This window comes from Oncorhynchus gorbuscha, linkage group LG16 (assembly GCF_021184085.1).
Source record: "Oncorhynchus gorbuscha isolate QuinsamMale2020 ecotype Even-year linkage group LG16, OgorEven_v1.0, whole genome shotgun sequence".
Taxonomy (NCBI): Eukaryota; Metazoa; Chordata; class Actinopteri; order Salmoniformes; family Salmonidae; genus Oncorhynchus; species Oncorhynchus gorbuscha.
The window spans coordinates 34,858,845-34,883,049 of NC_060188.1; the positions used below are offsets into that span (position 1 = coordinate 34,858,845).

The 24,205-nt window shown below is 43.0% G+C and overlaps 1 protein-coding gene across 1 annotated transcript; it reads left to right on the forward strand.

Annotated features, from left to right (window-relative positions):
- The first annotated feature begins 1,098 nt into the window (after nt 1-1,098).
- On the forward strand, nt 1,099-11,334 carry aldoaa (aldolase a, fructose-bisphosphate, a). Its single transcript, XM_046307384.1, has 8 exons — nt 1,099-1,257; nt 2,458-2,576; nt 4,528-4,791; nt 5,159-5,319; nt 5,684-5,767; nt 6,251-6,425; nt 8,535-8,734; nt 10,769-11,334. Exons 2-8 carry the CDS (start codon nt 2,465-2,467, stop codon nt 10,862-10,864), a joined length of 1,092 nt encoding a protein of 363 aa, XP_046163340.1. The 5' UTR covers nt 1,099-1,257; nt 2,458-2,464; the 3' UTR covers nt 10,865-11,334.
- The last annotated feature ends 12,871 nt before the right edge of the window (nt 11,335-24,205 follow it).

Sequence of the window (24,205 nt, forward strand, 5' to 3'; positions counted from 1 at the left end):
TTTGTATCGAAATGCCTTGAAAAGAGTGTCCCCCTGTGGAAAGAGCATTGGTCAGTCTGTGGTCCCCTGGGTAGCACAGCGAGCCAGGGTGTATTATGCAATATGGTGGTCTGACTGCGCCAGAGGAAGGTCATATCACACAAAGACTGAAATCAATACTACCAAGGCAGCGTTTCTGAAATGTTTAGGAAATGTTGTTACAATGTGTGATGATGGGGCTGAATGTGAACCCTTGCTGTGTTCCAAGTCGTACCAATGGAGGCTAAGGCTGAACATCAACATGGCCAAACTAAACTAGCACATCATGTTTCACACCAGTAACATGGAGGGAGGGATGGGTGACGTGGATGGAGGTATGGGTAAAGGAAGCAAAGGAGAGCAGTATTAGAAACCAAATTTGAAAGAGGGAGACAATGAAGTAATGAATGGTGATGATGATGATGATGCACATTGAACATGACAATGCTATAGTTTAGCGCTGCCTACAGTGTCTATAATATAATGTATTTTGAATAGCTTTGCTGCCAGTAGTGTTCTGTACATCTTGTCATCATATTGTATTTATAATATATAGTAGGTCTAGTAATTGAATTGATTATTTTGACCAAGGTGTATTCTTATTCCATGTAAACTATCATTATGAATAGTCTTGAGCCAAATCTGCAGCAACATAACATCCCTGAGGTTTCAATTGAAAAGGCTTATTCATTCATAGTAGGTCTAGATTGAGGATAGGCTGATCACTTGCATAAGAGAATAGCAATTCTTTACAATAGTGCCGCTTCTGTGGTGCAGTCTGGCTTCAATGCGGCACCAGCACAAAGTAGTGCCTTTCTGCTGTGGCAGTATATCACAGGCACGTATTGAGCATGCATTGTGCACGTGAGATCTCTCACGTACATGATCGCAAATCTTTCCACCCCTTTATTCCTAAAACACGCCTTCTTTCTCTTCCGTCATTCAAAAGAACTGCACTTGGATGCAAGTGAGCCAACCACTGTCACAGAAAAAACGTTTTCTCCATACAATGGATGGAATGATATGTCAATCTTTCATCGTGAGTTTTGATTGGACAGTCTCCGTACGTGGCCTGGGGCAAGGCCCTCTTTTTCGTCACTGGCCTTCCCTGGTCACTTGACATTTAACAGTACTAGACATCCTTCTTCATTGCCTGATATTGCTACAGAACGCATCGCTTCCCTCTTAAAACCGTAAAGTTACAGCTTTTGCTCTATTATCTTTTGCGCACATAAACTGGTAAGTTTTTCTCATCAACTAATAATTTGTTATGTAAAATGTCGTTTTCATCAGACATTACTGTATTGATGTATGTATAAGCCTCAAGCTAAATATGTAATATATATGATGTCGTATTTCATGTCTGTAGTTGAAATATGACTCTTACGTGTGACTCTTCCTATCCGGCAACTCCCAATGTATTACAAGGTCATACGGATGCAATGGCAAGGACAGACGCGGAAGTATTTTAATTGTATTTATTTAACTAGACAAGTCAGTTAAGAACAATTTCATATTTACAATAACGGCCAAAGAACAGTGGGTTAACTGTCTTGTTCAGAGACAGAACGACAAGAGTTTTACCTTGTCGGCTCGGGGATTCGATCTGGCAACCTTTCGGTTATTGGCCCAATACTCTAACCACTAGGCTACCTGCCTGTAATACTTGCCGGGACATTGTATGAAATAACGCGCATATTATGTAAACTGTTCACAGCGAGCAAATAAACACAAGCTCTCCCCAAAAGACAATCAGAACATCGTGTACACGCCTACATCAACAGATGCCAAACGCGAATCCCTCACGTACGCACGATATGTGAAAACTCCAGGCACCGACTACAAGGGAAGATTTGGCTGTATTATAATGCGATTTGAAGCTAGCTTCATGTTGTTTTTCACTGTTGAAATGCTCACCAGAATTTGTGAGATGCTTTTGTTTGAGAAATCGGACGGACTCCTCTGATGGCGCACATAGGCAGACCAAGGTTATATTGGGAGTCTCAGCATGATAACTAGCCTGTGCAGCTGCTAATGGCGTATGTCTACTGTATCGTCTGGGCTTGATGTACACAGACGGTACCTAATACACTCGTGTCCCCCGGCAACAGGTTCGTAAGTGCGTATATTTCGCCCATTTTTGCCGTCTCGCCATTAAATCTACTTAAGGAGGAAATTGAAGTCTTTGCAGCTTGCATGGAGAATGTTTAATGTACGAACCAGTCGCCATTGGAGTGTATTACAGCCTGATGATGCTGCTATGACTGTTGATTGCGTCAGTGGGGATTAACCATCCTTGCTACAAACACTGAATTTATAATCCTTTCAACATAAAGATTCATAACAATGATTTCTCTCCATGTCTCCCTCATTTATCTCCCTCACCCCTCCCCTCTCCCCCCCACTCACACCTCCCCCCTCTCTCTCTCTCTCTCTCAGAGACACGATGCCTCACTCATTCCCATTCCTCTCTACGGAGCAGAAGAAGGAGCTCAGTGACATTGCTCAGAAGATCGTTGCTCCCGGCAAGGGAATCCTTGCTGCCGATGAGTCTACTGGTAGGGGACTGCTGATGAGTCCACACACACGGATCAGATCACCCACTAAACACACTCATTCATGGCATATCACAGATAGTGTACGGTGGCCTATAATGGGGCTATAACTGACTCTGCCAGACGGGCAGAGCAAAAGAGCGACAGAGAGAGAGAGACAGAGAGATTGCACTATTACATAACTCAACCTACCCTACATAACAAGGCCTTCGTGTAAAAACTGTTTATTATCCGAGAGAGAAGGGTATACGAATGTATTAAACACAATTTGAACGCTTACCATCACATTTCACAATGTCTGCAAGCAAAACCACATCTTCAGCTGTAGCCTACCACTGAGAGAGTCTTGCCCAAGTGGCACTGTAGGCTACTTACACAACACATAGAAAAATGTGCCAATCCCTGAAAGGGAGAATGACCACATCCAAGTTCACACTGCTGTTACTATGGTGACGTTCCTCCATCCTTCCGAGAGCCTTGGAAATACAAGGCTTGGCAAACTGTCCTGCATGTTGGCACTAAACCTCCCATTCAAATTACAATACAGATGTCTTTGGAGAATTTGGTGCCATCAAGGCCAGTTTTCCAAATGTAGTATTTATTACCACAAAGGCCTGATTGATGGAGTGCTGCAGAGATGGTTGTCCTTCTGGAAGGTTCTCCCATCTCCAAAGAGGAACTCTGGAGCTCTGTCAGAGTGACCATCGGGTTCTTGGTCACCTCCCTGACCAAGATCCCTCTCCCCTGATTGCTCAGTTTGGCTGGGTGTCCAGCTCTAGGAAGAGTCTTGGTGGTTCCAAATTTTGTCCATTTTAGAATGATGGAGGCTGCTGTGTTCTTAGGGACCTTCAATGCGGCAGACATTTTTTGGTACCCTTCCCCAGATCACTGGTCACGATGGCAACACCCAACTGTAGCAGGCGCTCCAGCAGGTGTATCTCACTGATCATCCCTAAAGCCAACACCTCATTTGGCCGCCTTTCGTTCCAGTTCCCTGCTGCCTGTGACTGGAACGAATTGCAAAAATCGCTGAAGTTGGAGACTTTTATCTCCCTCACCAACTTCAAACATCTGCTATCTGAGCAGCTAACCGATCGCTGCAGCTGTACATAGTCTATCGGCAAATAGCCCACCCATTTTTACCTACCTCATCCCCATACTGTTTTTATTTATTTACTTTTCTGCTCTTTTGCACACCAATATCTCTACCTGTACATGACCATCTGATCATTTATCACTCCAGTGTTAATCTGCAAAATTGTAATTATTCGCCTACCTCATGCCTTTTGCACACAATGTATATAGACTCCCCCCTTTTTTTTCCTACTGTGTTATTGACTTGTTAATTGTTTACTCTGTGTAACTCTGTTGTCTGTTCACACTGCTATACTTTATCTTTGCCAGGTCGCAGTTGCAAATGAGAACTTGTTCTCAACTAGCCTACCTGGTTAAATAAAGGTGAAATAAAATTGTTTTAAAAAATCCTTGCCTCGACACAATCCTGTCTCGGAGCTCTACGGACAATTCCTTCGACCTCATGGCTTGGTTTTTGCTCTGACATTCACTGTCAGCTGTGGGTCCTTTTATATAGACAGGTGTGTTCCTTTCCAAGTAATGTCCAATCAATTGAATTTATCACCGGTGGACTTCAATCAAATTGTAGAAACATCTCAAGAATGATCAATGGAAACAGGATGCACCTGAGCTCAATTTCGAGTCTCATAGCATAGGGTCTAAATACTTATGCAAATAAGGTATAACAAAAAAAAAACTGTTTTCACTTTGTCATTATGGTGTATTGTGTGTAGATGGGTATTTTTATTTTGTTTAATACATTTTAGAAGAAGGCTGAAACGTAACAACATTTGGAAAAAGGAAAGGGGTCTGAATACTTTCTGAATGCACTGTATTTATTTTCTATTTATCGTATTCATTTTTAACCTCATTCCAACAGGCAGCGTCGCCAAGCGTTTCCAAAGCATCAACGCTGAGAACACTGAGGAGAACCGCCGTCTTTACCGCCAGCTCCTCTTCACAGCCGACCGCGTAGAGCCATGCATCGGCGGGGTCATCTTCTTCCATGAGACCCTGTACCAGAAGACAGACGACGGCAAGCTGTTCCCCCAGCTCATCAAGGAGAGGGACATGGTGGTGGGCATCAAGGTGGACAAAGGTGTCGTCCCCCTGGCCGGGACCAACGGAGAGACCACCACTCAGGGTGAGCGACAATGGCAGGCCGGGTCTAGGTGACCTTTCACCTCTAGAATTGAGCTCAACTTTGCTACATATGCAGATTGTATTCAAGGAATGGTTTGAAGAGTGAAACTGGAACAAAGTGTCAAGTCATGTTTATTTCATAATGTTACACATATCCGTCTGTCTGTCTGTCTGTCTGTCTGTCTGTCTGTCTGTCTGTCTGTCTGTCTGTCTGTCTGTCTGTCTGTCTGTCTGTCTGTCTGTCTGTCTGTCTGTCTGTCTGTCTGTCTGTCTGTCTGTCTGTCTGTCTGTCTGTCTGTCTGTCTGTCTGTCTGTCTGTGTCTGTCTGTCTCTCGCTCTCTCTGTATGTCTCTGTCTCTCTCCCTCAGGTCTGGATGGTCTGTACGAGCGGTGTGCCCAGTACAAAAAGGACGGAGCTGACTTTGCTAAGTGGCGTTGTGTGCTGAAGATCACTGACACCACCCCCTCAGAGCTGGCCATCAAGGAGAACGCCAACGTCTTGGCGCGCTACGCCAGCATCTGCCAGATGGTGCGACACACATAAACACGCATTGAACATGTGTGAACATATTGGCACACATATAATGAGTTGGCGCACACTTGGCCCCGACAGTTCACGCTTACGTTACATCATTACTCTTCATCAATCTCCACAAAACAATATCTATTTATTGTAAATGTTTCACATCTGGGCTTCGAAAAACAATATGACCACTATAATTACTTATCAAGGAGTTGTAGTTATTTTAGCCTGCTCTGTAGCGGTAGAGTTAACCACCAAGTTAATCAAATTAGCTCGGGTGCCAAGTTGCAAACTCCGGTGCCATTGAAAAGTTGTATTGTCTGTTCTGTAGTCATGACGCTGGTTGCCATGCTCCTGTGCCCTTCCCTAGCATGGCATCGTGCCCATCGTGGAGCCTGAGATCCTGCCAGACGGAGACCATGACCTGAAGCGCTGCCAGTATGTCACAGAGAAGGTGTGGGATCGCTCCGACTAACAGAAAAATAGTGGCTGCCTTCCAATAGCCATTCTAGCTTGCCACTTTAAAATGCATGTCAGCTTCATTCTAGTTGGCTGAATTTAGACAGGCAAGCCCAATTCTGACCAAGTTGATTTTTTGACCAATCACATCAGATTTTTTTCACATTGGATCCTGTTCAGATCTGATCTGATTGGTCAAAAGAGTGAAAATCTAGTGAAAAAAAGATCAGAATTGGTCTGATGTGTAAATGCAACCTTAGTGTGGGTATTGGAATAGAGCGTGGGTATTGGAATAGAGCGTGCTAAGTAGGATAGGAACACTCATTAGATCAATCAGTCATTCAATCTATTTCAACACCTCTAACTATTTCTGTCGGTCTCATCCCTATTTCTTCTGTTTCCTTTGTCTCTCCCGCTCTCTGTCCCCTGTCTTTTTCCGGTCGCTCTCTCTTTCTCTCTCCCCCTCCTCCCCCCACAGGTTCTGGCTGCAGTGTATAAGGCTCTGTCTGACCACCATGTGTACCTGGAGGGCACCCTGCTGAAGCCCAACATGGTCACCCCTGGACACTCCTGCTCCCAAAAGTTTAGCAACCAGGAGATAGCCATGGCAACTGTCACCGCCCTGCGCCGCACCGTGCCCCCAGCCGTGCCTGGTGAGAAGGAGAGACATACACAGGAACAGTCAAAACGTTTGGACACACCTACTCTCTTGGACACACCTACCTCAATATTATTAAAAAAGTCATATTGCACTTTTGCACATTACATACCTGAATTAATCGGGTCAAATGACGAGACAGAGAAACGTAAAGGTTTCAGAACTAGTCATTTTCCAAGAATGAAGAAGAAATCTCGAAGATCTCACTAACGCACTCCATTGACGTTATATACAGTACACACACTACCGGTCAAAGTTTTAGAACACTTACTCATTCAAGGGTTTTTCTTAATTTTTTTCTGCATTGTAGAATAATAGTGAAGACATCAAAACTATGAAATAACACATGGAATGATGTAGTAACAAAGTGTTAAACAAATCTAAATATATTTTATATTTGAGATTCTTCAAAGTAATCACCCTTTGCCTTGATAACAGCTTTGCACACTTGGTATTCTCTCAACCAGCTTCACCTGGAATGCTTTTCCAACAGTCTTGAAGGAGTTCCCACATATGCTGAGCACTTGTTGGCTGCTTTTCGTTCACTCTGCGGTCCAACACATCCCAAACCATTTCAATTGGGTTGAGGTCGGGGTATTGTGGAGGCCAGGTCATCTGATGTAGCACTCCATCACTCTCCTTCTTGGTCAAATAGCCCTTACACAGCCTGGAGGTGTGTTGGATCATTGTCCTGTTGTAAAACAAATAATAGTCCCAGTAAGCACAAACCAGATGGGATGGCGTATCGCTGCAAAATGCTGTTTAAGTGTGCCTTGATTTCTAAATAAATCACTGACAGTTTCACCAGCAAAGCACCATCACACCTCCTCCATGCTTCACGGAGATCACATGCGGAGATCATCCGTTCACCTACTCTGCATCTCACAAAGACACGGCGGTTGGAACCAGAAATCTCAAATTTGGACTCATCAGACCAAAGGACAGATTTCCACCGGTCTAATGTACATTGCTTGTGTTTCTTGGCCCAAGCAAGTCTTTTTTTCTTATTGGTGTCTTCTAGTAGTGGTTTCTTTGCAGCAATTCGACCATGAAGGCCTGATTCACGCAGTCTCCTCTGAACAGTTGATGTTGAGATGTGTCTGTTACTTGAACTTTGTGATGCATTTATTTGGGCTGCAATTTCTGAGGCTGGTAACTCTAATGGACTTATCCTCTGCAGCAGAGGTAACTTTGGATCTTCCTGTGGCGGTCCTCATGAGAGCCAGGTTCATCATAGCGCTCGATGGTTTTTGTGACTGCACCTGAAGAAACTTTAAAAGTTCTTGAAATCTTCCAGATTGACTGACCTTCATGTCTTGAAGTAATGATGGACTGTTGTTTCTCTTTGCTTATTTGAGCTGTTCTTGCCATAATATGGACTTGGTCTTAGACCTATTTGGTAAATCTTCTGTATACCACCCCTACCTTATAACAACACAACTGATTGGCTCAAATGCATTCAGATGGAAAGAAATTCCACAAATTAACTTTTAAGAAGGCACACCTGTTAGTTGAAATGTTTTACCTCATGAGAGAATACCAAGAGTGTGCAAGGCTGTCATCAAGGCAACGGGTGGCTACTTTGAAGAATATCAAATATAAACTCTTTTTTTTTAACACTTTTTTGGTTACTACATGATTCCATATGTGTACAATGTAGAAAATAGTTTTAAAAAAAAGAAAAACGCTGGAACGAGTAGGTGTGTCCAATCTTTTGACTGGTACTATACATATATAAATATGGAGATACACACACACACACACACACGTGCATGCACGCACGTGTAGCACATGGCGATGTGTGAAACTTCCTCCTCAGCCTTGTGTCCACACTTTTGCCGCTCAAGAGCTAGCTTTTGAGTGGCGCAACCCGCAGAGATGCTTGAGGGAGGAAGGTCATGTGTGTTTGTGAAGCAGAGGTCCCGGTTTCGAGCCAGGTATGTTCCGAATTGGGAGGAAGTGGTACTCACTAAGCAAGCAACATGACATCCTTTACACGCACACACTCACTCTACTTTACACACACACACAAACCCTTCTCCCCGACACACATCTCTTATCTTACCCTTCCTCTCCCTGTCTCCCTCCCTCCGTCCTTCCCCAGGCATCACCTTCCTGTCTGGCGGCCAGTCTGAGGAAGAAGCCTCCATCAACCTGAATGCCATGAACCAGTGTCCCCTTCACCGGCCCTGGGCCATCACGTTCTCCTATGGCCGCGCCCTGCAGGCCTCCGCCCTCAAGGCCTGGGGAGGCAAGCCAGAGAACGGCAAGGCCTGCCAGGAGGAGTTCATCAAGAGAGCCCTGGTATGACCCACACAGAGAGAAGAACATGAGGGAGGGAGATACGAAGGGTGGCATTCAAATAGTAGTATTTGTTTTCTAATACTTTGAGCGTTTCATTGAGCATGCCTACCTTGAGTGTTAGATGGGTGGGCTTTGCACTTTCGGAATGATTCTATTTGTTCCCTTGCACCGGGCAAGTAAAGTATTCCAAGATTAACTTTTAACTATAATAACTTCCCAAAGATATGACTAATTTATGAAGTGACCCTAATGCAGCACAGCTGTCAACATTCTCAAGAGTCAGGTTAAGGCATTTACATAGTAAGCGTGATGGTACTTTGTGCATAGTTCAACAGTAGCAGTGAATACATGGACATTACATCACAAGGTTCTTAGAATTATTGTGACCCTCTGTGATAACAAACTACAGCAGGGCTATTCACTAGCTGCCAGTTTATACATTTATAATCTGCTTTTGATACATTTAAAAATACAAATAAAACATTTTTGGGGGGAGTTTAGAGACGGTGAGAGAAAGACTGGAGAGAAGTTTGTGCCAGAAGGGCGTGGGCTGGATTTGGATCCACGTCAACACAGTATATATGTGGCCCTAACTGCTAGACCATCTCAGTCCACCCCCTGGATAAATTCTGAACATTAAGTTTTAAAAATCTGACAAATCTATGTATTGTGCCAAAATGAGCCCTCAATATTCTAGTCGATATTCTCCAGTAGGAGAATCTGATTTCCTGTAGTCCTGCCCATGAAGTGCTGTCAATTAATATCCTTCAACATACAGCCAATCAGAGCTGCTAACATCAGCCAATCGCAGCTGCAAACATCTGGCGGCGCCACCGCATGAACATCACTTGTTTCATAGTCATCATGATCTACTTTTACATAATGATGTTGGGTGGCTAAGCAAGGGTAATGCTCTCAGGCGTGTGAGGGTAATGCTCTCAGGCGTGTGAGGGTAATGCTCTCAGACGTGTGAGGGTAATGCTCTCAGGCGTGTGAGGGTAATGCTCTCAGGCGTGTGAGGGTAATGCTCTCAGGCGTGTGAGGGTAATGCTCTCAGGCGTGTGAGGGTAATGCTCTCAGGCGTGTGAGGGTAATGCTCTCAGGCGTGTGAGGGTAATGCGTGTGAGGGTAATGCGCTCAAGCGTGTGAGGGTAATGCGCTCAAGCGTGTATGTGAGCTTAGGAAGGAGAGAGTTTCTTTTTTCTGCGATTACCGCCACAAGAAAGCCGACACAAATCGAGCAAAAATGCTTGATAGGGAGTTCGTAGCAGAGGTTTGTTTTTCAGTTCAATCACTTGAATTGACTTAATGTGCTATTATAGGGGAGGGATGAAACAGTTAATGACATCTATTTCCCTACTCTCGGCTCGAGTTGAGCAGGATGTCGTCTGTCTGGCAGCTCAAATAACTGGTTGTCCCATGGAGCAACGTACAGATGAGCGACAGCGGTAGAGGAGTTAAATGAAACAAGTTTTTCATCATTCATAAAAAGAATGCATCGCTGATTCGTATTTCCTGTAACTCTCTGAAGAAGTAACGCTTGTGTGGGTGCGCCCATGTGTTGTGTAGCCAGTTAGAATGCCAAAACAGTCTTTTCCCAAAAACCTTCCCAATTAAATATTGACTCCAATGTAGGCCAACTTGACAGAATGATATCATGATGGTTTGGAGCCTATAAATGTGTTGGCCATTTTGTTTTTTCAAAATCTGCCATCACATGTACACTACTGTATATTATACAGAATGCATGTTGGATAGCCCTGGATTACAGTCTCTAGGATAAGGTCCGAGACACACCGTATAAACCTAATAAAGGAAGGCCATTGGGTGCGTACCTAATGTTCCTACAGCATTGAGATAGCTCTACTTCCTCTTGCTAAGGCTCTGTATGTCCTTGTGTGGGGAGACGGAGTACTAATTGTTGTCTTATCTTTCTTCCACTTTCTCTCTCTCCGGCTTACATTCTTCTCTCTTTCCCAAACCCTCTCTCACTCTTTCTTTCTCTCTCTCCCTCTCTATCTCTCTCATTTACAGAACAACAGCAAGGCCTGTCAGGGCAAGTATGTTTCCTCTGGAGACAAGGGCGCCGCCGGCGGAGAATCCCTCTATGTGGCCAACCATGCCTATTAAGTATGGACCCACCCCTTTCGATATCAAACCACACCCACATTTCCCCACACTATCCACTCAGCTGTTACCCTTTTTTTTTCAAAACTCTTTCCCTCTTCCACTTAAAAAAAAAAAATCTTTGGGCTTTGTGATGTCACTGTTATGTTATTGTCTAGTGCAGAAAAGTTAAGTGTCTCGTCAGTTATTTTAACATTTTAGCACTCAAACGCCCCTCTGTGATCCTTTGCCCCTAGTCACTCCCCGTTCGCTGCTGAGCTTGAGAGCTCCAGCTCTTTGCCCCCCTCTGCTTACAATATCCTCCCCTGTGACTATCCCTCGTGATTCAGTGTTGTCTTCTTGATGATTCCTAAGTACATGTGCCTTCTTCTCTTGACTGAAAGAAACCCTGGAGGAAGACCTTGTAGAGTATATTATTAATGTATGAGATTCTATACACTGGAAATATAAAATAAAGAATCATATTCACTAAATGCACTTTTGTGCTATCCTGTTTTGGGTTTGGGCAGACTGCCTGCTCTAATGAGACTGCTAGATGGGGGTGTAACTACTATTATCAATGACAACAGGGTCAGAAAATGCTTGGGGATTCACAGCATGTCATGCTGTAGCCGTGAAAAAAGACGAGACACATTCGTCTGAGTACAGTAAGGAGTACAGTATTGTAGATGCCAACCGACCGGCAATGAGTAACACATTTGAACAGTCACAATATCAATCTCTGACAGCAGTTAAAACAACAGACTCACACACAGGTTGACTAGCTAATTATTGCAGTATGAATTGTCACAGTCAAGAATCAACGAGTAGATCACTCACAATCAATAGCAATATGCAGCCTTAAAAGGACGTCAATGCATTATTTAAAGGGATAGTTCACCTTAATTACAAAATGACATATTGGTTTCCTTACCCTTTAATCAGTCTATGGACACGGTATGACAGCGATCGTGCTTTGGTTTTGTTTACCTGGCCACTGTTTCCACATTTCTGGCACACAATCAATCCAAGTCAATAGTCCCAATATCATTCATCAGTAACTTCTTTGAGCTACACAAGGTAAACAAAAACAAAGCATGGCTTGCTGTCATACCTTGTCCATAGACTGCGTACTATCCCTTTGAAACAAAAGTCACAAGTCAGAGATTTTGGTTAATCTGAGATAAAGAAGAATATAAAAAGAGGGATGGACTACTGTCTCATAAACAGTCAGGATGACCTAGGCCTCAGCAGAAGCCTGGTGTCGGAGTTAATAATCTCCTGGATGAAAACCATGTAGCGGGCCACCTGGGTGTTGACTCCAGGGATGCCTTCTCTACTGCAGCCTTTCTCAAAACCCGTGATACCCACCTGGACAAACTGACCAGCAGAGAGACATACCAACGGCCCACCAGAGTCCCGCTGACAATTGGACAAGATAAACCACAAGTAAGACTGTGTGTTTTCCTTCAAGTGATTCAGTACCTGACAGGTGTCCTTTCCACCCTCCCAGAACCCAGCACACATGTCGAAGGTGGGAACAGGATACACTTCCAGGCAAGCACACTGCTTAATGAAGGGCACTCTCAGCTGCTGCAGGATCTTATCGGCAGACAACGGTCCTGGAGAGCATGAGAGAGGGGGACAAACATTAAGTTAAAATATATGGTATGGGATCTAGAGTTCAAGAAATAAAGAAGGAGAGTGGGAGGAGAATACAAATAGGGGGATGAAGGCAAGCTAAAAGAACCTGGGCACAACATCTACTGGTTATCCAGTAGATTAGTAAGAATGGCTCACCCCTTGCCTTTTTCCCTTTATCCAGATTACAACCTTTCACTTTCGGTTAATTGAAAATGGAACCATTTTCATTTGACGAACAAAATGTTGACAGCGGTGCCATACAGGTTATAAAATAGTATTTTCGATGTGCGGATTCCATGGCACATTGTTTTGGGTATCAGTTCATAAACCATGCTTGATTCAAACTTGGGGTTTCAATTTAAATGATTAATTCTTTGCCACCAACAAAATGTTACAGTGCCTTGCAAAAGTATTAATCCATAGTATCCATTGTATTTATGTTTTCAATTAACATTTGGCGATGATATAGGTCTTGTTGCTAAACAACCAACCCGTCTACACCAGACCCGAATTGTGACTGTGGGGACACAAAACGATTACCAATAATATACACTAGATGGAGACAAAGTTTGATATATTGTCCACAATTGTCCATAATGGGCAAAAATTATGCAGAAAAATATGTTACGTGTGAGAGGGGATGCTGGTTTATTCTGAGGCCCCCAGCAGTTAGATGCTATCTAGGACTCCAATTAATGTTCAACATAGTTGTTCAGAAACCAAGACTCTGGGCTCCCGATAAAACAATTTCTCAATGTCCATGGAGGCTGTAAGTTAGTGATCCCCAGCTTTGCATTCTCTCTGATCTGGTCCTCCATGAGGGTGACCAACTGTGAGAAACTAGGTTATCGATATGTCTAATTTTCTTGACTACTAGCGGAGCTAGCTGGTAAATCAAGCTCTCTCTTTGCCAACCAAGTCAGAAGAGGAGTGAAAACATCTTCTCTCCCAAGAAAAGCCTTGAATGCAGTTATATGCTGTTCTTTCAATGAAGTTATGCCTTCCAGTTCTGATATAACTGCTGCTATAGCATAACCAACACCAACCTCCTCGAGCAATCATTGTTATTAGGATTTTCGACTTTGCCCCCAGTACAGGCGCCTCTTGCTGTCATCATCAACTAAACCACCCTCACAGATTATCAGAGGACGCTGATTGGTCCAGCCGCACGGTGGAGGGAAGGGAATGACTAGAACTCAGAGGCTGTCAATTGTGCTTCTGTAAAAGATTCTGAGGGTCTTCGGGGCCAAGCCAAATTTCTTCAGCCTCCTGAGGTTGAAGAGGTGAAGTTGCGCCTCCTTCACCACACTGTGTGGGTGGACCATTTCAGATTGTAATTGTTGTGTACGCCGAGGAACTTGAAGCTTTCCACCTTCTCCACTGCGGTCCCGTCAATGTGGATAGGGACTTGATCCTTCTGCTGGTTCCTGAAGTCCACGATCGTCTCCTTCGTTTTGTTGATGTTGAAGAAGAGGTTATTTTCCTGGCACCACTCGGCCAGGGCCTTCACCTCCTCCCTGTAGGCTGTCTCGTCATTGTTGGTAATCAAGCCTTCTACTATTGTGTCGTCTGCAAACTTGATGATTGAGTTGGAACCGTGCGTGGCCACGCAGTCATGGGTGAACAGGGGATACCTGAGGGGGCTGCGCACACACTTAGCCTACTGGTCTGACTTGGTGGTGCACCTGTTTTAGAGAAATGTCATCATTGAACATTGTTAGAGGTTTCATTGTCTGATTACAATGCATTCTGAAAGTATTCAGACCCCTTGACTTTTCCACATTTTGTTACATTACAGCCTTATTCTTGAATGTATTTTTTAAAATCCTTCTCATCAATCTAGACACAATACCCCATAACGACAAAGCAAAAACAGGTAAATAAAATGTTTTTGCAAATACGGAAATATCACATTTACATAAGTATTCAGACTCGTTACTCAGTACTTTGTTGAAGCACTTTTGGCAGCGATTTCAGCCTAGAGTCTTCTTGAGTATGACGCTACAAGCTTGGGACACCTGTATTTGGGGAGTTTCTCCCATTCTTCTCTGCAGATCCTCTCAGGTTCTGTCAGGTTGGATCGGGAGCATCGCTGCACAGCTATTTTCGGCTCTCTCCAGAGATGTTCAATCAGGTTCAGAACGGGCTCTGGCCACGTAAGTACATTCAGAGACTTGCCAGGAAGCCAATCCTGCATTGTCTTGGCTGTGTGCTTAGGGTCGTTGTCCTGTTGGAAGGTGAACCTTTGCCCCAGACAGTTTGGCTGGGCAGCCAGCTCTAGGAAGAGTCTTGGTGGTTCCAAACGTCTTCCATTTAAGAATAATGGAGGCCACTTTGTTCTTGGGGACCTTCAATGCTGCAGATATTTTTTGGTACCCTTCCCAGATCTGTGCCTCGACACAATCCTGTCTCGGAGCGACAGACAATTCCTTCAACCTCATTTGTTGGTTTTTGCTCTGACCTGCACTGTCAACTGTGGGACCTTATATAGACGGGTGTGTGTCTTTTCAAATCATGTCCAATCAATTGAATTTACCACAGGTGCTCCAATCAAGTTGTAGAAAAATCTCAAGGATGATCAATGGAAACAGGATGCACTCAATTTCGAGTTTCATAGCAACGTGTCTGAATACTTATGTAAATAAGGTATTTCTGTTTTTTGATTTTTAACATATTTGCAAACATTTCTACAAACCTGTTTTTGCTTTGTTGTTATATGTGGAGACAGATGAGGAAAAACATAGATTAAATCAATTTTAGGTTAAGGCTGTAACGTAACACCATTCAGGTGCATTTTATGGCTTATGCTGAATGCGCTCTTATGATCTAAAGCCACGCTGTTGCAACTGCCTGTAAACACACAGTCCAGTTCAAAGTGAATGATGACAGGCCTGTGTGTCAAATGGCTTATTTGCATAAAGGCCTACCATAGATGTGATGGGCTATGGCACACTTGTCTGTGTAGATCCTGGTGCCTGGACAAGACAGATGATTTTATTAGGTTTTATTTACTGCAGTGTCTATTAATTGCCCAAATGCACAGCCACTTTCCTACTCTATATTGATATGTAATTTTCACAAATGCCTTACAAAATGTGAAAATTACCATATCTAAGTGCTCGCTTGTCATGAAAAAAAGTGAAATGTTATTCCTGGGGTGTATAAGACAGATTTTAAATTAGATTTCATGTTGCTAAAATGCTATTAGTTCCATTTTAATACATTCATAAATATACAGTATATACTAGTGTTATGACAATTCCAAATCTCTACTTTGGTGAGCGGGCTGTCCTTGGGACAAGAAGGCTCTGGTTTGAACAGGTGTGGTTTCGGAACAGGTGTATATATATATATATATATATATATATATATAAGATAAGAAAGACTCTCAGCTGTAATCGCTGCCAAAGGTGAGTTTGACATGTATTGACCCAGGAGGTTGAATACTTACGTATCAATAAATCAATCAATCCATCTATCTATACATTTTGAAGACCTTTTTTTTATACAAATGTTAGAATTGGAAATGTCCTTTTACATAAGGTGTTCTGTGTGGGTCCATTATTGGCATGTTCATATGTGTAATGAACTTGAAAAACCAAATCATACAGTGAAATGGGCATTACATAACTGCCACAAGCCTCCTTGTCTACATTTAAACCTACACCAAGAAGTCACTTGTAGTAAAAGGATTGCCTAGTTGAATTTGCCAATGAACAAAAGCACAGCATAATCCCGACGCCAAAGCTTTCGGTAGACCCTTGGTGCGCCCTGCGTGTGGGGAGACAGAACAGACAAGGCAAACGTTCCAATGCATGACGAAATTAAACCATCTTTACATTGTCAGCACAGTAAAAGAAAAACTATTAAAACATAATAAATGTACATTATTCTGTGGCTAGAGTGGAGTTGAACCACAAAGACACAAACCAATTGAAGAGAAATAGGCAGAAAACCAGATTTGTGACTCTCCAGTTTTCCTTCTGGAGCAAAGTAAGATGCATGTGATACATAAGAACCCATTCCAGTACTGCATCTCAATAGTTCCAACATGTCCTTCTCTTTTCCCATCATGTGTACTGATCTTTAAGAACTCAACAAGAAATTAGGAAACAACAGCTTTCACCTATCCAGTGTCATAAAATATGTGCATATGAAGGAAAAGACACAACCAGAAGACACTTAGCTACTATTAGGACTCAATCCTGGATTGAGTGCTCCAAAAGTCTCAGATAGCTCCCCTTCATAACACCTACGAGTCTAGGTGGACTGTAATGTGTACAATTTTAGCAGGTTTTATCTTGTCCTTTCAAATGGTCAATATGGAAATCAAACAAGGAAACAAGATTTATTGGATTGGAACTCACACCAGTGGTGAATCTCAAAAGTCCTTCCTCCGGTCTTCTCCCCACCCTCAAAATCATGAAGGAGCGCATTGTAGAAGAATAACTTTTGAGAGTCACACATTGTGACAAAATGGTGGTTTTAGAAGGGTCAAGGGGCACACGCAGGGTGAGTCCTCATCTTCCTCCTCAATCGGTTGTAAAACTGAGACGACACCCACGCCAAGCCACTCTTGAGGTTGGTCAACATGAACTTGAGCGCCTTGGACCACTGCTCCTCTGAGTTGAACTGGGTCTTGATGGAGTAGGAGCCGCCGCTGCCTCCCGTGTCCTCAATCTTGCCCTTCTCGACATCCATCCTGACCCATAACAGAAAAAGGTGCGCTAAACCTCAAACCCCCAGGTATTTATTTCTTGAGGGGTATGAAAGAAACTGGTGCAACATCTACAGCTGCTAACACCCACATTTAAAAAAAATCTAAAGCCAGTACGCTAAAACTAAAAGAATCTGCAGATTTCTCATGATTTCTCATGATTTCTCATTCATTTCTCCCCATAGGGAATTTTAGAAACACTTAAAATAAGGATTTTTTTTATTATGATGTCACAACTGATCAATAAATTCCAAATGTTCTGTTTGAACATTCTGGTGTCTGGTTGCTAAAAATAGAACACCAGTATCTAAAACAATCTAGCAGATTCCTCCTGAGATATAGTTAACACAGTAGATCGCCATAAAATTTAGAAAGTGCTACTAGACGAAAACTTAGTTGCTGAACGAGGTTAGAAGAATGCCACTGTCAATCTCCTTGATGAGGAGATTCTTGAGGCCGCTACAGGAAGATAATGCTTTAACAGGAAACCTTGGAGCTGCCAGTAGCAACTCCGTTCAGCCTGCCCTGCCATCTCAACCCAAGGCCACTGAGAAGCTTCCAGGGCTCAAACAAAACAGTTTTAACACCTCCAGAATCACAGTACTGGAGTTGACTGAAGAAAGAAAGGGTGCTCTGCAGCGACTTGCCAGTTTGAAGGCTGTGGAAAAGAAACCACATCCTCCCTCCAGAATCCCCGTACTGCAGAAAAAGGGGTCCATCTGCAATGGGAGGAGTCAAGGACTGCATGTAGCTCCAACATCTCAGCAGTCAGGAAAGGCTACTGTTCCTCCCATCCATATTCCACTGCAACCCATCCGTACCAAGAGGGATCAAACCTGCGTGGTGAAAGACATCTACCTCCATAGCGCCAAGCCATTGAAGGCAGTCCATGGAACCAATATGGTCACCAAGATGCCACTGCCTCCCATTAGAGCCAGAGTCACTGTGCCAAACAATGACGCCAAGAAGAAGCCATTCCAGCCAGTCAGACCAGAGGGCAGCCCTCGTCCTGCTGCTTCAAAGTACAGAAGGCAGGTTGTGAAGAAACACGTTCAGTTCAAGACTCAGACCCTAACTGTACAGGATCTAACGCCATGCCCCGATGATATGGTATGGGACGTCTTTAACTCAGAGGCTGAGCAGGTGATGGCATATATGAAGGCCAAACTGATCAGTGTCACCCAAGAATTGAAACGGATTAAGAGTGGGGCCAAGTTGGATGCTCAGGCTTCAGAGGAGAAAAACGCAAAAGAGCGGTTGAGAAAAAAGGTGGAGAAGTTCATCCAGGAGATTTGCCTGATGAAGGTGGATTCTGACCTATGGGAGATGATAAGAGATAACGAAGAAGAGGAAGAAAGGAGTAAAGAGGTGAGGAGAAATGAAGAACAAAGCAGTGTGGCAAGTAAGCCAAAGCAGACAGCCATGAGATATACTGTGATCAAGCCAAAGGAAGTCAAAAAGGGTTTGAACATGGAAGAGAAAAAGGAGGACAGACAGGTGAAGTAGCTTGACATTCCAAAGCCATGCTAACTGCTGATCTAGTATAGTGTTGGTGATCACGTGTGTTTGTATCAGAGGAGGCTGATGGGATGAGTTATAGGAGGATAGGATCATTGTAATGGCTGGAATGAAATGAATTGGTTTCCATGTGATTGATGTGTGTGATACCGTTCCTTTTATTCTATTCCAGCCATTACAATGAGCTCCTCCCACCAGCCTCATCTGGTTTGTACATATTGTATATCTTGTCTCTGTTGCCCAGCTGCCCATTATTTGGCCCATCTGATAACATCCATTCATTCAGGTGGTGTTGAAACGTCGATTTGGGATGAGTGCAGCCAACTCCAAGCTGAAGCAGTGTGAGCACTGCGGCCGGTGCTTTGATCCTAGTCGCCTGGAGAAACACAGCGAGATCTGTGCCAAGCTCTCCTCCAAGAGCTCTAGACGGAGGGTCTATGACTCCACCAAGCACCGGCTTAAAGGCACTGTACTGGCTGACTATGTGAAGCGATCAGTGGTGTGATGCACCAAGGGACCTGAGAGTCTGTCACTCTTTTGTATTTTGTATTGAACAGACAGACATACAGTGACTGGAAAACCACCTGCTGCCCAAATTAGGACTTTTACCTTGGAATCTGTGAGGGTTCCAATAAGAGGCAGTACTACTAGGAGGCTGTATTGTTTCCAGAAACGTCTAAACCAACAGTGTTCAGCAGTTCCTCCAATCTACAGAAACACCTGTATAAAACACCTCAATAAAATAAAATCCAAATACTCATCTAAATCATTCTGTCAGATGTGTTACTAGTGCAGGAAAGTAGAATAAATGAAATATTAAGAAACAAGGGTACGTATTTGTCAAATCTAAAATGTAAAAAGGAGTGATTTTTTTTAATGAATTGGAATAATGAAGAAAGATACACTAATTAATTCAGTTGTATAACTTACCAAATTTACACAAATAACTGAAGATGGTCAGCTTTTGACAGCTTAATCCTTGGTCTCTCAGCATAATCCATAGATGATTACAATGAGAAAATATGAGTGTTCATGTACTGTGCCTTGTAGTTAGTTACCTCACTTGTTGGAAATAACCATCACACCTCCACATCCACGCTTCACGGTGGCAACCACACATGCAGAGGTCATCAGTTCACCTACTCTGCGTCTCACAAAGACACAGCGGTTGGAACCAAATCTCAAATTTGGACTCATCAGACCCAAGGACAGATTTCCACCGGTCTAATGTCCATTGCTCGTGTTTCTTAGCCCAAGCATGTCTCTTCTTCTTATTGGTGTCCTTTAGTAGTGGTTTCTTTGCAGCAATTCGACCATGAAGGCCTGATTCACGCAGTCTCCTCTGAACAGTTGCTTTTAAGACGTGTCTGTTACTTGAACTCTGTAAAGCATTTTTTGGGGGCCTGCAATCTGAGGTGCAGATAACTCTAATGAACGTATCCTGTGTAGCAGAAGTAAGTCTTCTTTTCCTGTGAGGATCCTCGTGAGAGCCAGTTTCATCATAGCACTTGATGGTTTTTGCAACTGCACTTGAAGAAACTTTGAATATTCCATAATGACTGACTTTCATGTCTTAAAGTAATGATGGACTGCCGTTTCTCTTTCCTTATTTGAACTGTTCTAGCCATAATGTTTTTTTAACCTTAATTTAGCAATGGAAGTCAGTTAAGGACAAATTGTTATTTACAATGACAGCCTACTGGGGAACAGTGAGTTAACTGCCTTATTCGGCAGCAGAAAATTTGATTTTGATCTTGTCAGCTCAGGGATTCGATCTAGCAATCTTTCGGTTACTAGCCCAACGCTCTATAATAAAATGGATAATTATGCCTCAGCTGAATTTTTTCAGAACCTAGATCTTACATTTCTTACATTTCGAATGAAGAATCACATAATATGTTAACACAATATGATTCGGACTTCTGTTGAAAAGGAATGTTTTCATAATGTAAACTGGTCACTATAAACCTTTTGTCGTTGTTGTGCTCTGAGGTTAAATTGTATGCTAAAGTTCTCTCAGCCCATTAAGAATCCTACATGACTACCACTAGTGCATCACGACCAGACAGGGTTTATTAACCCTTGTGTGGTGTTCATGTTTTTGTTATACACCCAATGTTCGCTGGTCTGATTGACCCACAACATCATTGTTTTTTTTAAACAATACAATCATAACAATTGACGTAAAGATACTTCATACTTAGATGTCGGCTTATATCAATTACAAGCAATGTAGACATGGTTAATATTGCCATCTACCTCTGCTATATCACATTCATCAACAAAAGCGCTATTCATTTAAAAAAAAAATACATTTTGGTGATTTAAAAAAAATTATAATGAAGAAATAGGTGGAATAAATCATGTTTATTTTTAACAAATCACAATCGCTGCAGAAGTTGTGGTGCTTTATGATATGTTGCCTCCTCTGGATTTGAGGTCTTAACAATACCTTGCATAGCTCCTCGAGAAAGAGCTGTCTACTCTGGAGATTCCCTCTGTTCCAATCTGTGTTCAACGACATCCAGAGGACATACATGTTGTACGCTGAGATGTCCAAAATGTTGAAGAATATCAGTAGCCAGCGTAGGGTTCCTCTTTTGTGGCCAGTCACCAGCTTGTCTAAATTGTCCACCCCCCTTTTGTGGCATTGTAACCCATTATAATTTCTAGTTTCTGATGTTCCTGGCCACAGATTCTCCCATTCCTACAGTGGGGCAAAAACGTATTTAGTCAGCCACCAATTGTGCAAGTTATCCCACTTACCATACTTATTTGCCACCATAATTTGCAAATAAATTCATAAAATATCCTACAATGTGATTTTCTGGATTTTGCTTTTCTAATTTTGTCTGTCATAGTTGAAGTGTACCTAAGATGAAAATTGCAGGCCTCTCTCATCTTTTTAAGTGGGAGAACTTGCACAATTGGTGGCTGACTAAATCATTTGTTGCCCCACTGTATCTCGCTGGTCACCCCCAAAGCCAATTCCTCCTTTGGTCATCTTTCCTTCCAGTTCTCTGCTGCCCATGACTGGAACGAATTTCAAAAATCTCTGAAGCTGGAGACTCACATCTCCCTCACTAGCTTTAAGCACCAGCTGTCAGAGCAGTTTACAGATCACTGCACCTGTACTTAGCCTATCTGTAAACAGCCCATCTATATACCAACCTCATCCCCATACTGGTATTTATTTATTTATTTTGCTCCTTTGCACCCCAGTATCTCTACCTGCCAATTCATCTTCTGCCGATCTACCATTCCAGTGTTTAATTGCTATATTGTAATTACTTCGCCACCATGGTCTATTTATTTCCTTAACTTACCTCATTTGCACTCACCGTATATAGACTTTTTGTTTTATTTTGTTCTACTGTATTATTGACTGTATGTTTTGTTTATTCCATGCGTAACTCTGTGTTGTTGTATGTGTCGAATTGCTACGCTTTATCTTGGCCAGGTCGCAGTTGCAAATGAGAAATTGTTCTCAACTAGCCTACCTGGTTAAATAAAGGTGCAATAAATAAATAAATAAAAATAAAATGTTGAACTATTGAGATGCAGTACTGGAATGGGTTCTTATGTATTACATGCTTCTTACTTAGTCACAAATCTGGTTTTCTGCCTATTTCTCTTCCATTGGTTTGTGTCTTTGTGGTTCAACTCCACTCTAGCCACAGAATAATATACATTTATTATGTTTTAATAGTTTGGTCACCTACAAACAAGCAAGATTTCTGGCTCTCACGGACCTGTAACTTCTTCTTTAAGAGGCTCCTCTGTCCTCCACTCGTGACCTGTATTAATGGCACCTGTTTGAACTTGTTATCAGTATAAAAGACACCTGTCTACAACCTCAAACAGTCACACTCCAAACTCCACTATGTCCAAGACCAAAGAGCTGTCAAAGGACACCAGAAACAAAATTGTAGACCTGCACCAGGCTGGGAAGACTGAATCTGCAATAGGTAAGCAGCTTGGTTTGAAGAAATCAACTGTGGGAGCAATTATTAGGAAATGGAAGACATACAAGACCACTGATAATCTCAATCGATCTGGGGCTCCACGCAAGATCTCACCCCGTGGGGTCAAAATGATCACAAGAACGGTGAGCAAAAATCCCAGAACCACACAGGGGGACCTAGTGAATGACCTGCAGAGAGCTGGGACCAAAGTAACAAAGCCTACCATCAGTAACACACTACGCTGCCAGGGACTCAAACCCTGCAGTGCCAGACGTGTCCCCCTGCTTAAGCCAGTACATGTCCAGGCCCGTCTGAAGTTTGCTAGTGAGCATTTGGATGATCCAGAAGAAGATTGGGAGAATATCATATGGTCAGATGAAACCAAAATATAACTTTTTGGTAAAAACTCAACTCGTCGTGTTTGGAGGACAAGGAATGCTGAGTTACATCCAAAGAACACCATACCTACTGTGAAGCATGGGGGGTGGAAACATCATGCTTTGGGGCTGTTTTTCTGCAAAGGGACCAGGACGACTGATCCGTGTAAAGGAAAGAATGAATGAGGCCATGTATCATGAGTGAAAACCTCCTTCCATCAGCAAGGGCATTGAAGATGAAACGTGGCTGGGTCTTTCAGCATGACAATGATCCCAAACACACCGCCCGGGCAACGAAGGAGTGGCTTCATAAGAAGCATTTCAAGGTCCTGGAGTGGCCTAGCCAGTCTCCAAATTTCAACCCCATAGAAAATCTTTGGAGGGAGTTGAAAGTTTGTGTTGCCCAGATCTGCATGGAGGAATGGGCAAAAATGCCAGCAACAGTGTGTGAAAACCTTGTGAAGACTGGTGGAAAACGTTTGACCTCTGTCATTGCCAACAAATGGTATATAACTTCTTGATACTACCCATCCCGCATGCGGGAGCGTAATCATAGCCTCAAACTAATTAGCATAACGCAGTAGACATAAATCTTCCTAGAAAAATTTTCCTATTCATGAAAATCACAAATGAAATATATTGAGACACAGCTTAGCCTTTTGTTAATCACACTGTCATCTCAGATATTTACATTTGCTTTACAGCCAATGCTAGACAAGCATTTGTGTCAGTTTATCATGGCATAAACTATGGCTAGGCTCTGCTAGCATCAGGCAACATTTTCACGAAAATAAGAAAAGCAATCAAATTAAATCATTTACCTTTGAAGAACTCCAAAAAAAAATATCATTTTGTTTGCCCCACTGTATGTCATTAGGAGTAGCAGGCATGTCACCCCCCCCCCAACCCTGGACTCTCTGGCCCTTCAGGAGAGAATATCAGCTGTTTGCAGCATTGTCTCGCTTTTGTCCTCTTGGTGCATTAGGCGGTGCATTAGGCGGTCTGCTGACTCCTCCCCAGCGTCTCAATTTCCTCCGCTGCTCCTGGTCTTCCCGGGCTCCCGCCTGGTGAATCAGCATCCTCTGTGTCCTCATCCCTAGGCGGTCGTCTATGACGGGACTCTGGGTCGGTTCCAACATAGGTT

Excerpts from the sequence above, each read along its gene's own strand:
- aldoaa (XM_046307384.1), top strand. The coding sequence starts at position 2,465 with ATGCCTCACTCATTCCCATTCCTCTCTACGGAGCAGAAGAAGGAGCTC. Across the intron at positions 2,577-4,527 it reads TGCTGCCGATGAGTCTACTG|GCAGCGTCGCCAAGCGTTTC; the intron begins GTAGGGGACTGC and ends TCATTCCAACAG. Across the intron at positions 4,792-5,158 it reads CGGAGAGACCACCACTCAGG|GTCTGGATGGTCTGTACGAG; the intron begins GTGAGCGACAAT and ends TCTCTCCCTCAG.